Genomic DNA, 16,225 nt, shown 5'->3' on the forward strand with positions numbered 1-16,225 from the left:
TCTCCCTTTGTGTGTGTGTGTGTATGTCTCCCTCTGCATGTCTGTGTGTGTGCCTGTCTCTCCCTCTGTGTGTGTGTGTGTCTCCTTCTGTCTGTCTGTATGTGGGTGTGTGTCTCTCCCTCTGTGTGTGTGTGTGTGCCTGTCTCTCCCTCTGTCTGTCTGTCTGTGTGTCTATCTCTCCCTCTGTCTGTCTGTGTGCCTGTTTCTCCCTCTGTCTGTATGTGTGTGTGTCTCTCCCTCTGTGTGTGTGTGTGTCTGTCTGTCTGTCTCTCCCTCTGTCTGTCTGTGTGTGTCTCTCCCTCTGTCTGTGTGTGTGTGTGTGCCTGTCTCTCCGTCTGTGTGTGTCTCTCTCCCTCTGTCTCTGTGTGTGCCTGTCTCTCCCTCTGTCTGACTGTGTGTGTGTGTGTGCCTGTCTCTCCCTCTGTGTGTGTGTGTCTCCCTCTGCCTGTCTGTGTGTGTGCCTGTCTCTCCCTCTGTCTCTGTGTGTGTGTCTCTCCCTCTGTCTGTCTGTGTGTCTGTCTCCTTCTGTCTGTCCGTGCATGTGTCTGTCTCTCCCTCTGTGTGTGTGTGTGTGCCTGTCTCTCCCTCTGTCTGACTGTGTGTGTGTGTGCCTGTCTCTCCCTCTGTCTGATTGTGTGTGTGTGTGTCTCTCCCTCTGTCTGTGTGTGTGTGTCTGTGTGTGTGCCTGTCTCTCCCTGTGTGTGTGTGTGTGTGTGTGTCTCCCTCTGCCTGTCTGTGTGTGTGCCTGTCTCTCCCTCTGTCTGTGTGTGTGTGTCTGTGTGTGTGCCTGTCTCTCCCTGTGTGTGTGTGTGTGTGTGTGTGTGTCTCCCTCTGCCTGTCTGTGTGTGTGCCTGTCTCTCCCTCTGTCTGTGTGTGAACGGCTAGTCCAGTTCTGGCTGTGATGGGACAGGGAGGGGGAGCTGTGGCTGTTGACAGTCCAGCTCCGATATGAGAGAGGAGGAGGAGCAGGAGGAGGTGGGCTGTGATGCTGGGGCATTGCACCGAGAGGACGTCCTGAACACACACTGACAGAGAGACAGCGCGGGAGGGGTGCTGCTGGCTGTATGAATGAGGAGCTGGGAGGGGGTTTTTGTGAATGGGAGTTGCTGCTTCTGAGCGGGAAGGGGGTAAATGTGGAAGAGCTGCCTCGCTGGGTCGCCAGTCTCCAGCTGGACGCTGTGTGTGTGTGTGGAGCTGTCTCTGAGCAATGTCTGCTGCTGGGAGCTCTCTGTCTCTCCCTGAGCACAGCATCCTCTCCCTCCCCAAGCGGTCACCCTGCCCCTTCCTCACACTCACACCAACGCTGGGGCTGAGTTTGGACTCGCTGTGAACCATCAGTGGGAAGAAGGCTTCCTGCCGAGGGATGGATCGGTCAGACAGTGAGGAATCTGCCTACCACCGCAGCCCATCCCTGGACAGTAAGGAAAACCCGCCAGCACACGGTACCTTCCGGCGTTACAGCAGTTTGTACCGGGCTACCACCTCCTCCTTCTATGGGCTACACTCCAACCCAGGACCTCAAGCCAGCAAGGCAGAGTACACCTCGTCAAAGGGCAGCAAGTATGTGGTGTTTTACCTGGACCTCTCCTTTATTTTTCTCCTAGAGCTGAAAAGGTGTAACGTGACACAAAACTGCTGTCAGTGTCTCAAGTATCTCATGTTCATCTTCAACCTCCTGTTTTGGGTAAGTGCTCCTTCACTCTGTCTCTGTGTGTGTGTGCTTTCAAATACCCCCCTCCTGCCCCTTCTAGTCTCTGCACTTCACTCCATGTGACCCCCCACCCCCACCCTATTCAATCCAGGTCAGCATTATCCTGTTTAACCCGAGTCCTTGCCCCAAGTGCCCACAGGGGGATCTGCCCTTCCTCAAACTCCACACCAGGTTAGACGGTTGGAGATCTCCCCTGCCCAGTTCAGCTCCCACCAAACTCTCCCAAAAAAAACCCACCAGCCTGAGCAACTCACCGCTCCATACTTCCCAATGTCCACCCAGCACCAGAGCACCGTGCTAACAGACTGGCAAGGGGTGCCAGTAGTGCCGAAGCTGGTAAAGACACTGTCCAGCTGTTCCTGGCAGAGGGAGGTGGCTTCAGTGGGCACACAGACAGCTGAATGGTTCGGAAACAGGCCAGCGGTGAGGAATATTCCCTGGATAACACCTTAGAAAGGAACAGGCACTTATCACGAGGTTGCCAAATTCCCAGAGAGCTGTCCAGTTAGTGAACTGAAAACACTAACTGAACAACTCAGTGGCAGAGGGCACGCTAATATCATTGAACCGGAGCAGGACACATCCCAGATACTTGTCTGTAAATGGAGAAGGGTTGAAAATGACCTAGTGCCCATACCCTCCCCCATATTGCCCCCCCCCCATATTTCCCAATCCCCACCCCTCCTCTCCCCCCAAAGTTCCCTCCTCCCCTCCCCATCCTTCGCATTCTTCCTCACCTGCCCCACATATCCCACTCCCCTCATCCACCTTTCTCCATCCCCTCCCCCACCTTCCCTCTTCCCTCCCCCACATTCCCATCACTCTCATTGCCCTTCCACCTTGCCCCTTCTCACCTCACATGCCCCTCAACATCTCCCCACATTCCCCCCAACCCCCACCTCACATTCCCCCCAACATTTGCCCCCACATTCGTCCCCACCACATTCGCCACCCCCCACACATTTCCCCCTGACATTCCCCCCACATTCCCCTCCCCCACATTCCCCCCCCCACATCCCCTCTCACATTCCCCTCCCACATTACCCTACCACATTCCCCTCCCACATTGCCCTACCACATTCCCCCCCACACCCCCACACCCACCCACATTCCACACCACATTCCCCCTCACACACCTGCCTATTCCCTCCCACACTCCCTCCCACATTTTCCCTCACATTCCCCCCACATTCCCCACCAACATTCTCCCTCCCCACATTCCCTCCCAAATCCCCCCAAACATTGCCCCCCACATCCCCCACACCCCCTTCACATTCACCCCCACGATCCCCCTCACATTCACACCCCTACATTCCCTCCCCACATTCACCCCCATGTTCCCCCCCACATTCCCCCCCCATTCCCCATCAACATTCTCCCTCCCCACATTCCCCCCCCACAAATCCCTCCAAACTTTCTCCCCCACATCCCCCCACACCCCTTCACATTCACCCCCACGATCCCCCCCCCACATTCACACCACCACATTCCCCTCCCCCCACGTTCCATCCCATTCCCTCCTAATTCGCCCCCACATGCCCCCCCATTCTCTCCCACACTCCCTCCCACATTCCCCCCACACTCCCTCCCACATTTTCCCCACATCCCCCCCCACAATCCCTCCATTCCATCCCACACTCCCCCCCGCATTACCCCACCACATTCTCCCCACATTTCCCCCATTCCCCCCACATTTCCCCCCACATTCCCCCACACATTCCACCCCACACTTCCCCCCACATTCCCCCCACATTCCCTCCCCACATTCTCCCTAAATCCCTCCCCACATTCCCCCCACATCGCCCCACCACATTTCCCCTATACCCCCACATTCCTCCCGAAATTCCCCCCTCACTCCCCCCTCATTCCCCCACGTTCCTCCCCACATTCCCTCCCCACATTCCCCCCACACAACCCCCACATTGCCCCACCACATTCCCCCATCTCCCCACATTCCCCCACCACATTCCCTCCCCACATTCCCTCCCCACATTACCCCCACATTGCCCCCCCCACATTCACCCCCCCCACATATCCCCCCACATTCCCCACACACAACCCCACATTCTCCCCACATTACCCCACCACATTCCCACATCCCCCCCCACGTTTCCCCCAAACATTCCCCCCACATTCCTCCCCCCACATTCCCTCCCCACACTACCCCCACATTTCCCCCCACATTCCCCATCCACATTCCCCCCACATCCCCCCCCACATTCCCCCCCCACATTCCCCCCCACACTCCCCCTCACATTCCCCCCACATTCACCCCCCACATTTCCCCCATTCCCTCCCACATTCCCCCCTCCCACATTCGCCCCCACATTCACCCCACATTCCCCCCCTACATTCTCCCCCGCATCCCCCCACACATCCACCCACATTCCCCTCCACATTCCCCTCCACATTCCCCTTCACATTCCCCTTCACATACCGCCTCATATTCCCTCCTCCACATTTGCCACCCACATACCCCTCCCCCCACATTCCATCCCATTCCCTTCCACATTCGCCCCCACATTCCCCCCATTCCCTACCACACTCCCTCCTACATTCCCCCCATTATCCCTCCCACATTTTCCCCACATCCCCCCCCACATTCCCCCCATTCCATCCCACACTCCCCCCCGCATTGCCCCACCACATTCTCCCCACATTTCCCCCATTCCCCCCCACATTCCCCCAACCTCCCATATCCCTCCCACATTCCCCCCACATTCCCCCCATATTCCCCACCACATTCCCCTCAACATTCCCTTCCCCACATTCGCCCATTCCCTCCCACATTCCTGCCCCATTCCCCCCACATTCCCCCCACATTCTGCCCCCACATCCCCCACATTGCCCCCCACATTCCCCCCCCCCACACATTCCTCCCCCACATTCCCCCCACGTAGCCCCCACATTCCCCCCACATTCCCCCCCACTTCCCCCCACATTTCCTCCCCACATTCCCCCCAACATTCCCCCACCCACATTCCCCCCTACATTCCTCCCCACACTCCCCTCCCCCACAATCCACCCCGCACATTCCCCCCCATCTCCCCCACATTTCCCCTCACATTCCCTCCCCCTCCCACATTCCTCCCCCCACATTCTCCCCCACATTCCCTTCCACAATCACCCCACATTCACCCCCCACATTCCCCACACATTCCCCTCACATTCCCCCCCACATTACGCCCACATTCCCCCCTCACATTCCCACCCACATTCCCTCCCACACTCCCTCCCACATTCCCTGCCACATTCCCTCCCACATTTCCCCCCACATCCCCCCCCACATTCGCCCCCCACATTCGGCCCCCACATTCCCCCCAATTCCCTCCCACACTCCCACATTCGCAGCCACATTTCCCCCATTCCCTCCCACATTCACCACCCACATTCCCCCCTCCCACATTTTCCCCCATTCCCTCCCACATTCGCCCCCACATCCATCCACATTGCCCTACCACATTCCTCCCCATCCCCCCACACATCCACCCACATTCCCCTCCACATTCCCCTTCACATTCCGTCTCACATTCCCTCCTCCACATTCGCCACCCACATTCCCCTCCGCCCACGTTGCATCCCATTCCCTCCCACATTCGCCCCCCTATTCCCCCCATTCCCTACCACACTCCCTCCCACATTCGCCCCATACTCCCTCCCACATTTTCCCCACATCCCCCCCTCAATCCCCCCCACATTTCCCCCATTCCCCCCACATTTCCCCCCACATTCCCCCAACCCCCCTATATCCCTCCGACATTCCCTCTCCACATTCCCCCCCCCACATTCCCCCCAAATTCCCCCCCACATTCCCCTCAAAATTCCCTTCCCCACATTCCCCCATTCCCTCCCACATTCCCCCCCACATTCCCACCCCATTCCCCCCCATATTCTCCCCACATTGCCCCCACATTCCCCACCCCCCACCCCCACATTCTGCCCCCACATCTCCCCACATTGCCCCCCACATTCCCCCCAAATTCCTCCCCCACATTCCCCCCCACACACCCCCCAAACATCCCCCCAACATTCCCCCCCACATCCCCCCACACTCCCCCCCACACATTACCCCCGACATTCCCCCACACTCCCCCACACATTCCCCCTCACATTCTCTCCTCCACATTACCCCCCAACATTCCCCCATTCCCTTCCACATTCCCCCCACATTGCCCCACTACATTCTCCCCCACATTTCTCCCATCCCCCACACATTCCCTCCCCACATCCCCCCCACATTCCCCCCCACATTCCCCCCACACAACACCCACATTTCCCCCCACATTGCCCCACCACATTCCCCCATCCCCCCACATTCCCTCCCACATTCCCCCCACGTATCACCCCACATCGCCCTCAACATTCCCCCACCCACATTCCCTCCCACACTCCCCACCTACATTCACCCCCCACATTCCCTCCGCACATTCCCTCCCCACATTCCCCCCCACATTCCTCCCCACATTCCCCCCCATAGTCCACCCCACACATTCCCCCCCCACATTCCCCGACATCTCCCCCATATTTTCCTGACATTCCCCCCCATTTCCCCTCCCACATTCCCCCCCATTCCCTTCCACAATCACCCCATATTAACCCGCCACATTCCCCTCACATTCCCCCCCACAATACACCCCACATTTCCCCCCACATTCCCCCATACAACCCCCACATACCCCCCCACATTGCCCCACCACATTCCCCCATCCACCCACATTCCCCCCCCCCACGTTCCCCAACCACATTTCCTCCCACATTCCCCCCCACGTTTCCCCCCACATTCCACCCACATTCCCCACCTACGTTCTCTCCCACATTCCCCCCCACATTCCCTCCGCACATTCCCTCCCCACAATACCCCCACATTCACCACCCACATTCCCTCCCCTACATCCCCCCCAACATTCCCCCACCCACATTCCCCCCCACATTCCCCCCCACATTCCCCCCCACATTCCCCCCCCACATTCCTCCCCACATTCCCCCCCACATTCCCCCCCACATTCCTCCCCACATTCCCCCCCACAATCCACCCCGCATATTCCCCTCCCCACATTCCCTCCCCCACATTCCCCCCCACATTCCCCCCCACGTTCCCTTCCACAATCACGCCACATTCACCCCCCACATTCCCCCCACATTCCACCCACATTCCTCCCCACATTCACCCCCCACATTCCCCCCACATTCCCCCCACATTACCTCCTACAATACACCCCACATTCACCCCCCACATTCCCGCCCACATTCCCCCCACATTCCCCCCACATTACCTCCCACAATACACCCCACATTCACCCCCCACATTCCCGCCCACATTCCACCCACATTCCCTCCCACAATACACCCCACATTCACCCCCCACATTCCCGCCCACAATACACCCCACATTCCCCCCCACATTCCCGCCCACATTCCCCCCACATTCCCCCCCACATTCCCGCCCACAATACACCCCACATTCCCCCCCACATTCCCGCCCACATTCCCCCCACATTCCCCCCACATCCCCTCCCACAATACACCCCACATTCCCCCCCACATTCCCGCCCACATTCCCCCCACATTCCACCCACATTCCCTCCCACATTCCCCCCCCACATACCCCCCACATTCCCCCCACGTTCCCAACCACATTCCCTCCCACATTCCCCCCACATTCCCCCCTCATTCCCCCCACATTCCCTCCCACAATACACCCCACATTCCCCCCCCACACATTCCCCCCACCTTCCCCCCACATTCCCTCCCACAATCACCCCACATTCACCCCCCCCACATTCCCCCCACATTCCCCCCACATTCCCTCCCACAATCACCCCACATTCACCCCCCCCCACATTACCTCCCACATTCACCCCCCACATTCCTCCCCACATCCTCCTCACATTGCCACAAAACATTCCCCCCCCACATCTCCCCCACATTTCCCCCACCATTCCCCCTTCATTCCCCCTGATTCCCCCCTCATTTCGCCCTCATTCCACTCACATTCCCCCCCACATTCCCCCCCACATTCTCCCCTCGCATTCCCACTCACATTCCCTCCCCCACATTCCCCCTTCCCCTCCCACACTCCCTCCCACATTCGCCCCCCCACATTCCCCCCAACTCCCTCCCACATTCCCACATTCGTGCCCACATTTCTCCCTCCACATTGCCCTACCACATTCCCCCGCTTCCCCCCGCATCCAACAACATTCCACACCATATTCCCCCTCACATTCCCTCACCCACATTCACCCCCATTCCCTCCCACACTCCCTCCCACATTCCCCCCCCCACATACCCCCCATTCCCTCCCGTACTACCCCCCGCATTGCCCCATCACATTCCTCCCCCACACTCCCCCCACCCCACCACACATTCCCCCCCACATTGCCCTCCCCACATTCCCCCCCACATTGCCCTACCACATACCCCCCCACACCCAACACCCACCCCACATTCCACACCACATTCCCCCTCACATTCCCTCCCCCACATTCCCCATTCCCTCCCACACTCCCTCCCACATTCCCCCCTACATTCCCCCCACATTTACTCCCACATTACCCCCCACACATTGCCCTACCACATTCCCCCCCATACCCCCACACCCACCCCACATTCCACTCCACATTCCCTCTCACATTCCCTCCCCCACATTGCCCCCCCCAACATCCCCCCACATTCCCCCTCACACATCCGCCTATTCCCTCCCACACTCCCTCCCACATTTTCCCCCGCATTCCCCCCATTCCCGCCCACACTGCCGCCACATTGCCCCACCACATTGCCCCCCACATTTCCCACAACAACCCCACATTCCCCACCCAATCCCTACCCCCACATTCCCCCCCTACATTCCCCCCACATTTCCCCCACATACCCGCCCATTCCCTCCCACACTACCCCCACATTGCCCCACCCACCACATTACCCCTCCTACATTTCCTACATCCCACACTCCCTCCCACATTTTCCCCCACATTCCACCCCCACATTCCCCCCATTCCCACTCACACTCCCCCCACATTGCCCCACCACATTACCCCCCCCCCCACATTTCCTACATCCCCCCACATTCCCCCCACAATCCCCACCCCACATTCCCCCCACAATCCCCACCCCACATTCCCCCCCAATCCCCACACCACGTCCCCCCCACATTCCCCCCACATTCCCCCCCACATTCCCCCCCACATTCCCCCCAATCCACCCCACATCCCCCCATTTCCCCACCTTCCCCCCCACATCGCCCCCACATTCTCCCTACATTCCCTCCTCACTCCCCACTCACTCCCCCTCACATTCCCCCCCACATTCCACCCCCACATCCCCCCACTTTCCCCCCCAAACTGCCTCCCCACATTCCCTCCCCACATTACCCCACATTCCCCGCCCACATTCCCCCCCACATTCCCTCCCACATTCCCTCCCCCACATTCCCCCCACGCCCTCACATTCTCCCTCACATTCCCCTTCCCCACATACACTCCCACATTCCTCCTACATTCCCCCCACATTCACCCCACATTCCCCCCCCACATTCTCCCCCAAATTACCCCCACATTCCCCCTCACATTCCCCCTCACATTCCCTCCCCCTCATTTCCCCCATTCCCTCCCATACTCCCTCCCACATTCCCTACCACATTCCCCCACCACATTCCCTCCCCACATTACCCCCACATTGCCCCCCCACATTCACCCCCCCACATATCTCCCCACATTCCTCCCACAGAACCCCCACATTCCCCCCACATTACCCCACCACATTCCCCATCCCCTCACATTCCCCCCCCACATTCCTTCCCCACATTCCTCTGCACATTCCCCCCCCACAATCCACCCCACACATTCCCCCCCACATTCCCTCCCCCACATTCCTCCCCGCGTTACCCCACACATTCCCCCCACATTCACCCCCAACATTCCCCTCACATTCCACCCCACATTCCCCCCAATTCCCTCCCACACTCCCACATTCGCCCCCACATTCCCTCCCCCACATTGCCCTACCACATTCCCCCCATACCCCCGCACCCAACCACATTCCACACCACATTCCCCCTCACATTCCCTCCCCCACATTGCCCCCCCCAACATCCCACCCACATTCCCCCTCACACACCTACCTATTCCCTCCCACACTCCCTCCCACATTCCCTCCCACACTCCCTCCCACATTTTTCCCTACATTCCTCCCCCCACATTCCCCTCCCCACGTTCACACCCCCACATTCCCCCCCAAATCCCCCCAAACATTCCCCCCACCTCCCCCACACCCCCTTCACATTCACCCCCACGTTCACCCCCACATTCAGACCCCCACATTCCCTCCCCACATTCCCCTCAACATTCCCACGACATTCCTTCCCCACATTCCCCCCACATTCCCCACCACATTCCCCGCCACATTCCCTTCGCCACATTCCCCCATATTCCCCCCACATACCCCCCCACATTCTGCCCCCACATCCCCCAACAATCCCCCCACATTCCCCCCCACATTCCTCCCCCATATTCCCCCCATCTCCCCACATTCCCCCCCACATAGATCCCACATTCCCCCCGCATTACCCCACACATTCCCCCCACATTGCCCCCCAACATTCCCCCCATTCCCTCCCATACTCCCTCCTACATTCCCCCCAAATTCGCCCCACACACTCACCCCCCCAAATAACCACCCATTCCCTCCCACACTCCCTCCAACATTTTCCCCCACATTCCGCTCCACATTCCCCCCCACATTCCCCCCACATTCCCCCCAACAATACACCCCACATTGCCGCAACACATTCCCCCCCACATTCCCCCACATTTCCCCCACCATTCCCCCCTCTTTCCCCACTCATTCCCCCCTCATTCCCCCCTCATTATCCCCATTCCCCCCATTCCCCCTCATTCCCTCCACATTCCCCACCACATTCCCCCCCACATTCCCCTCACATTCCCTCCCACAATCCCCCCACATTCCCCACCCCCAACATTCCACCCAACCCCCCACATTTTCCCCTTCCCCCAACATTCCCCCCCCACATTCCCCCCACATTCCCGCCCACATTCCCCACCGCACATTCCCCTACATTCCTCCCCACATCCCCCCCACATTCACCCACCACATTCCCCCCACACAATCCCCCACATTGCCCGCCACATTCCCCCCACATTCCCCCCACATTCCCCCCCACATTCTCCCCCCACATTCCCCCACATTCCCCCCACATCACGCCCCACACATTCCCCCACATTACCCCCCCCCACATTGCCCTACCACATACCCCCCACACACCCCACACCCACCCACATTCCACTCCACATTCCCCCTCACATTCCCTCCCCCACATTGCCCCCCAACATCCCCCCAACATTCCCCTTCACACACCACCTATTCCCTCCCACACTCTCTCCCACATTCCCTCCCACTCTCCCTCCCACATTTTCCCCACATTCCACCCCCACATTTCCCCATTCCCCCTACATTCCACCCACATTCTCCCCACATTCCCCCCACATTCACCCCTCACATTTCCCCCAAAATACCCGCCCATTCCTCCCACACTCCCTCCCACATTCTCTTCACACTCCCTCCCACATTTTCCCCCACATCCCACCCCCACATTCCCCCATTCCCTCTCACACTCCCCCCACATTGCCCCACCACATTACCCCCCACATTTCCCACATCCCCCCACTTTCCACCCCACAATCCCACCCCACATTCCCCCCCACAATCCCCACCCCACATTCCCCCCACATTCCCCCCCACATTCCCCCCCCCCACATTCCCTCCAATCCACCCCACCACATTCCCACCATCCCCCCACATTCCCCCCCCCACCTTCCCCCCACATTCCCCCCTCACTCCCCCCTCACTCCCCCACACATTCCCTCCCCACATTACCCCACATTCCCCCCACATTTTGACCCACATTCCCCCCACATTCCCCCCCACATTCCCTCCCCCACATTCCCCCACGCCCCCACATTCATCCCCCACATTCCCCCTCCGCACATACTCTCCCACATTCCTCCTACATTCCCCGCATTCCCCCTACATTTCCCCCCACATTCCCCCCATATTACCCCCACATTCCCCCCTCACATTCCCCCTCACATTCCCTCCCCCACATTCCCCCCATTCCTCCCATACTCCCTCCCACATTCCCTACCACATTCCCCTCACATTCCCCCCCCATATTCGCCCCCCACATTCCCCTCCACATTCCCCCCCCCACATTCCCCCCCATTCCCTCCCACACTCCCTCCCACATTCGCCCCCACATTCCCACACCCACTGGCATTCCACACCACATTCCCCTCACGTTCCCTCCCCACATTGCGCCGCCAACATCCCCCCCACTTCCTCCTCACACACCCACCTATTCCCTCCCTCAGTCCCTCCCACACTCCCTCCCACTTTATCCCCCACATTCCACCCCCACATTCCCCCACACTCCCTCCCACATTCCCTACCACACTCCCTCCCACATTTTCCCCACATTCCCCCTATTCCCTCCCACACTCCCCCCCCACATTGCCCCGCCACATTACCCCCCACATTTCCCACATTCACCCCCACATTCCCACCCACATACCCCCCCCACATCCCCCCCAACATCCCCCCCCCACAATTCCCCTCCACATTCCCCCATACCCCCCCACAATCCCCCACACATTCTCCCCCCACAATCCCCCACACATTCCCCCCCCACATTCCCTCCCCACATCCCCCCACATTCCCCCTCACATTCTCCCCATCCCCCCCCACATACGCTCCCCACATCCCCCCACATTCCACCCCCACATACCCCCCCACGTACCCCCCCAACATTCCCCCCACATTCCCCCCACATTCCCTCCCCACATTCCCCCACATTCCCCTCCACATTCCCCCTCACATTCTCCCATCGCCCCCACATTCCACCCCCACATCCCCCCACATTCCACCCCCACATACCCCCCCACGTACCCCCCCTCCAAAATTCCCTCCTTTATTAATACAGCCCTTGCTCCCAATGAACAATCACCTTTCCCCCTGCTCCCTTCCTATTATTAAAGTGTCACTGTGCCTTGCCTTCTATCTCTCAACGATTTACAAGGCAGTAGAAACCAAACTCTCTCCTTTGCATGTCCTTCACCAATACCTGGCAAATCCGAGATTGGCGTATTCCCAGCTGCTGCTTTGACATGATGCTCTCGGATCCTGGAACTGGAGAAAGCAGCAGAGAAGCAGTACCCTTCGAGTCTCCCAGTGGCCTCCTCCACTTTTTGCATGTAAAGTCTGAACATAGAACAGTACAGCACAGTACAGGCCCCTTCGGCCCTCAATGCTGTGCCGGCCTTTTACCCTACTCTGAGATCAGACTAACCTCCACACCCTTCATTGCACTATCTTCCATGTGCCTATCCAAGAGTCACTTAAACGTCCCTCATGTGTCTGACTCTACTCCCATCGCTGGCAGTGTATTCCACACACCCACCACTCTCTGTGTGTAAAGAACCTCCCTCTGACATCGCCCCTAAACCTTCCTCCAATCACCTTAAAATTAGGCCCCCTTGTGATAACCATTTCTGCCCCTGGGAAAAGGCTCCTGGCCATCCACTCGATTTATGTCTCTCACCGTCTTGTACACCTCTATCAAGTCACCTCTCATCCTTCTTCACTCCATAAGAAAAGTCCTAGCTCCCTCAACCTTTCTTCATAAGGCAGCATCCTGGGAAATCTCCTCTACACCTTCCATATCCTTCCCATAATGAAGTGACCAGAACTGAACACAGTATTCCAAGTGTCCAGGGCTCTACAGAGCTGCAGCATAACCTCCCGGCTCTTAAACCCAATCCCCCGCTAATGAAAGCCAACACACCACGCGCCTGCTTAACAACACTATCAACTGAGGTGCCAAATTTGAGGGATCCACGGGCATGATCCCTCTGTTCCTCCACACTGCCAAGAATCCTGCCTTTAACCTTGCACACTGTATTCAAATTCCACCTTCCAAAGCGAATTTTCCAGGTTGAACTCCATCTGCTCCTTCTCAGCCCAGCTCTGCATCCTGTCAATGTCCCGTTGCAACCTCCAGCAGCCCTTCAGCCACCCTTCCACTTCCTCATCCAAATCATTTATAAAAATCACGAAGAGCAGAAGTTCCAGAACTGATACCTGTGGAACACCGCTGGTCAGGAAGCTCCAGGCTGAATAACCACCCTCTGTTGTCTGTAGGCCGGCCGATTCTGTATCTGGGACAGACAGATTTCCCTGTATCCCATGCAGAGTTGTACAGACAGTATATTTGTACAGAGAAAGTTCCAAATATTTGGGAGTGCAGCACTTGAGTATTGCTGAAAATAAAAAACACATTTTGTCAAAGTTTTTTTTAAACCTAGCAATCATCAGGATGGAATTGTTTTCTTTCAAATCGCCCTGATGAACGCCAGACAAAAGTTTCAATAAAATGTGTCTCTTTCTTTCAACTGTAAACAGGTATCATTGAGCATCTATGTTGCTTTCCACAGTGACTGTGGGATATACTGTGCGTTATGAGGACTGTGTACCTTCACACGGTCCAGCACTGTATATCATTACAAGGGAAACTGTAACTGTATGGCTCTATTAGAGATGGTATTCCCATCACTGAATCCCCCACTGTCAACATCCTGGGGAGGTACAATTACCCAGAAACTGAACTGGATGCACCACATAAACACAGTGGCTACAAGAGCAGGTCAGAGGCTGGGAATACCGCGGCGAGTAACTCACCTCCCGAATCCCCAAAGCCTGCCCACCATCTACAATGGCACAAGTCAGGAGGGTGATGGGATACACCCCACTTCCCTGGATGAGGGCACTCAAGAAATATGACACCATCCAGAGACAAAGCAGCCCCACGTGATGGGCACCACATCTGCTCCATCCATCATGGACGCCCAGTAGCAGCAGTGTGTACTATCTACAAGATGCACTGCAGACGATCACCAAAGACCCTTAGACAGCACCTTCCAAACCCACGGCCACTTCCACCTAGAAGATAGATGGGAACCCCACCACCAGCACTCAGAAGGTGACCTCAAAACCACTCACCATCCTAACCAGGAAACAGATCGCTGTTCCTTCACTGTGGCTGGGCGAAAACCCCTGGGATTCCCTCCCGAGTGGCATTGTGGGTCAGCCCGACAGCACATGGGTCACTGTGGTTCGAGAGACATGCTCACCACGATGTGTCCGAGGGAAACGAGGAACGGACAAGAAAGGCAGGCTGGGCCAGCAACACCCAGCCACCCACTGTAAAACCAAACCAAATCTCGACAGGATCGAGGGGTGTTCAAAGGGCATCCTCACCTTGGGACTGTACACTTGTCCCGAGACATGTCTGCTTCAGAGGAGTTATGGGAATGTATATCTTCACAGGAATCTCTCTGTGGGAGTGTGCAACTTAACAGGGATCCCTGCAGGACTGTGAATATTCACAGGGAGGGGTCGGTGTGGGGACTGTGTGTATTCACGGGGAGGGGTCGGTGTGGGGACTGTGTGTATTCACGGGGAGGGGTCAGTGTGGGGACTGTGTGTATTCACGGGGAGGGGTCAGTGTGGGGACTGTGTGTATTCACGGGGAGGGGTCGGTGTGGGGACTGTGTGTATTCACAGGGAGGGGTCGGTGTGGGGACTGTGTGTATTCGTGGGGAGGGGTCGGTGTGGGGACTGTGTGTATTCACGGGGAGGGGTCGGTGTGGGGACTGTGTGTATTAACGGGGAGGGGTCGGTGTGGGGACTGTGTGTATTCACGGAGAGGGGTCGGTGTGGGGACTGTGTGTATTCGTGGGGAGGGGTCGGTGTGGGGACTGTGTGTATTCACAGGGAGGGGTCGGTGTGGGGACTGTGTGTATTCACGGGGAGGGGTCGGTGTGGGGACTGTGTGTATTCACGGGGAGGGGTCGGTGTGGGGACTGTGTGTATTCACAGGGAGGGGTCGGTGTGGGGACTGTGTGTATTCACGGGGAGGGGTCGGTGTGGGGACTGTGTGTATTCACGGGGAGGGGTCGGTGTGGGGACTGTGTGTATTCACAGGGAGGGGTCGGTGTGGGGACTGTGTGTATTCACGGGGAGGGGTCGGTGTGGGGACTGTGTGTATTCACGGGGAGGGGTCGGTGTGGGGACTGTGTGTATTAACGGGGAGGGGTCGGTGTGGGGATTGTGTGTATTCACGGGGAGGGGTCGGTGTGGGGACTGTGTGTATTCACGGGAAAGGGTCGGTGTGGGGACTGTGTGTATTCAAGGGGAGGGGTCGGTGTGGGGACTGTGTGTATTCACGGGGAGGGGTCGGTGTGGGGACTGTGTGTATTCACGGGAGGGGTCGGTGTGGGGACTGTGTGTATTCACGGGGAGGGGTCGGTGTGGGGACTGTGTGTATTCACGGGGAGGGGTCGGTGTGGGGACTGTGTGTATTAACGGGGAGGGGTCGGTGTGGGGATTGTGTGTATTCACGGGGAGGGGTCGGTGTGGGGACTGTGTGTATTCACGGGGAGGCGT

General features: G+C 58.1%; 1 protein-coding gene across 5 annotated transcripts in view; it reads left to right on the top strand.

Annotated features, from left to right (window-relative positions):
• The window catches only part of tspan4a (tetraspanin 4a), a 185,960-nt gene that overhangs the window by 56,303 nt on the left and 113,432 nt on the right, over window positions 1-16,225 (top strand). For 2 of the 5 annotated variants that reach the window (XM_072591880.1, XM_072591876.1), the window contains exon 2: window positions 1,605-1,684. In XM_072591880.1, the coding sequence (XP_072447981.1) occupies window positions 1,605-1,684 (80 nt within the window). Of the gene's footprint in view, window positions 1-1,013; window positions 1,685-16,225 lie in introns of those variants that run through there. The other 3 variants (XM_072591875.1, XM_072591878.1, XM_072591877.1) reach the window with 2 other exon arrangements.

The sequence above is a fragment of the Chiloscyllium punctatum genome, chromosome 22 (genome assembly GCF_047496795.1).
Source record: "Chiloscyllium punctatum isolate Juve2018m chromosome 22, sChiPun1.3, whole genome shotgun sequence".
Classification (NCBI taxonomy): domain Eukaryota; kingdom Metazoa; phylum Chordata; class Chondrichthyes; order Orectolobiformes; family Hemiscylliidae; genus Chiloscyllium; species Chiloscyllium punctatum.